The sequence below is a fragment of the Abrus precatorius genome, unplaced genomic scaffold (genome assembly GCF_003935025.1).
Source record: "Abrus precatorius isolate BTA unplaced genomic scaffold, Abrus_2018 Scaffold3, whole genome shotgun sequence".
Taxonomy (NCBI): domain Eukaryota; kingdom Viridiplantae; phylum Streptophyta; class Magnoliopsida; order Fabales; family Fabaceae; genus Abrus; species Abrus precatorius.
In genome coordinates, this window is record NW_020874373.1 from 2,164,510 (window position 1) to 2,166,947 (window position 2,438).

General features: G+C 34.3%; 1 protein-coding gene across 1 annotated transcript; it reads right to left on the reverse strand.

Moving 5' to 3' along the window:
• Positions 1-393: 393 nt before the first annotated feature.
• On the reverse strand, positions 394-1,832 carry LOC113861086 (uncharacterized protein At3g50808-like). The gene is made up of 5 exons (XM_027493696.1): positions 1,728-1,832; positions 1,462-1,641; positions 1,013-1,228; positions 605-630; positions 394-517 (listed from the first exon to the last, which is right to left on the reverse strand). Exons 1-5 carry the CDS (start codon positions 1,728-1,730, stop codon positions 394-396), a joined length of 549 nt encoding a protein of 182 aa, XP_027349497.1. The 5' UTR covers positions 1,731-1,832.
• Positions 1,833-2,438: the final 606 nt, after the last annotated feature.

Consider the following 2,438-nt stretch of genomic DNA (forward strand, 5'->3'; position numbering starts at 1 on the left):
TATAAACGGCCCATGTGGATGGTGGGCCATTGGAAACTATAAAACGGACTCCCCAAAGACTTGCCTTTTTATTCCTTAATTACACAACAATTAAATATTAAACAAATCTGCATTATTGATTCTTCACAAGGAGGAATTTGTTTTTTTGGGACCTAGACCCGAAAAGAGGGAACTTTCCTATATACCCTTTCTTTTCCCACATCACGGACCTTCCCCTCCAAACCCTCCTATCTTTTTCTATCTTTTATTCAAAAATTGTATCACCACGAGGTTTTCCCCCAAAGAGGGTTGTATATTACAAGGGGAAAATAAATAAATATATATATGCTGCTGAGGTTGAATATTATATTGAATATGTACCAATTTTGAGGGTTGAAGGATTAACCATTATAATTATGACCCAAAAGGAGCCCTATGAGGAATTCCTTTTCTTCTCCTTGCATTTGAAGCAGGTGGAGGAGGCGTAGCCAGATACATGTCTTGTGTTGATCCTTCACGCAATCTTTCTTCTTGCTGTCTAGACGAAACCACTCTCCTTGACATACCCTTCCTTGTAGTATCCATTGTCAATTCTTCATTCCTACCATCCAAAGCAAAGCTTGCATCCCCATTTTTCTTTATTCCCTCAAGCTAATTAAACCATTCAATTCAACAATTAAAGTATTAATCAAATGATCGCATTATGCATGCCGTACCATGTTCCCGGCAACACTGTTTGATAATTACCATCTTAAATATAAAACTCGCGCTTTTAACTATGATTATGAGCCTTATAAATTAATTAAAATGTCAATGCTATACCATTATACAAACATGATGAATATTCAAAAGTAGAGGGAATATAATTATGATGGTGAATGATGGTGATGGGCTTTCAAATGTAGGTGATGATGTATGGGTGGTGGGTGTTATACCCATATGATGAGGATGATTGAGTTGTGAATGATGTGCATGTTGATAATGATATCAACAATATTGTAAGGGCAGATGAGAGATAATAATAATATCTGACCTTACATCCCAAAGAACAGAAGCGAAATGGGTCCAAGAGGCTTCTTCCGCAAATCTCACAAATGTGAGCTACTCCTTTTCCAGATTTTGGCTGAGGCCTCACATTCAGGAACAAAACTCGAGCACTGTTGATCACATATGTCTGAACTCCACTTATGTCCAAAGCCTTCTGAATTTCTGCGACCCTCACTACATCGTGATACGAAGATCGTCTTATCTAATCAATAATATCATCGACAACAAGTTCGCAAATTAATAAACAGAGAAAAAATTACCATTACATTTACACTATAGAATTTGAATTACTATATTATTCAATCAAGAATTATAAAATCAGCCCCATTGTCCAAATTAATGCATTATTATTAATTAAATACCCAGAAAAAGATACATGAGAAATGGGAAATTAAATGCCGATACAGTGTCTATAAGTAACAGTGCCCCACCCACCTGAATGACTTGATGATCCTTGTGTTTTGAAGAACGGCAATAAAAGCAAAAGGCATCGCCATTGCAGTCTAGGCAATACATGTTACACTCGCTTCTAGCGGCATCCGTGTGAATTCGACACACACTGAAGAAGTGTGTGTGTAGTAGCTGTTCAAGCCAAGGAGGCACCAACACTGTCTCCTGCTCATCAAATCCCATTGTTCCAAACATTCACATTAAATCATCAATTCAAAGACATAAACATATATTAAAATAAATACACATACCATTGTCGGTAGTGGATAAGAATAATATTAATAATTGAGGATAATGTGGCTCAATGGGTGAGTGAAGAATGCAGATTCAGAGAATGAGAATGGAGAGAGAGAAAGTGAATAAACGGCCTTCAACTACACAACACAAGAACGCTAAAGAGAATCGGGACAAAGGGTGATTAAAGAAATAGGGGATTGGATGGATGAGATCAAAAGTGGTGGCTGAGGTAAGAGCACAGCCGTTGGATGTTTGGCGCTTTCCCTGCTTTGGATCTCTTTTTGCGTCTCTACGTTGTCACGATACAACTCCAAGGTCGGCTCGGCTGCGCATACACTCAATTCCATTATTTACCTACCCTAGCTTTATATCCTTTATTATTATTATTATTACAATATCATGTGCTACCAATAATATTATACTCTATTTTTTTATAGCGTGTCATTAAATTTTACGTATAATCACTTTATATCATTAAATTTAATACTGTTACAACTTTTAAGCAAATTATTTTTTTAGTTTTTTATTGAAATTAATTGACACTGTAAAAATCAATTAAAACTAAATTATTAATATAAATACTATAAATTTATATTAATAATATTATGCATTATATCAATAAATAATTTTATTAGTGTAAAATTTAATATATTATATTCTTACCATAAATTTATGATATTTACGTGAAATTTTATTTTAATAATTAAAAAATATATCAATAAAAA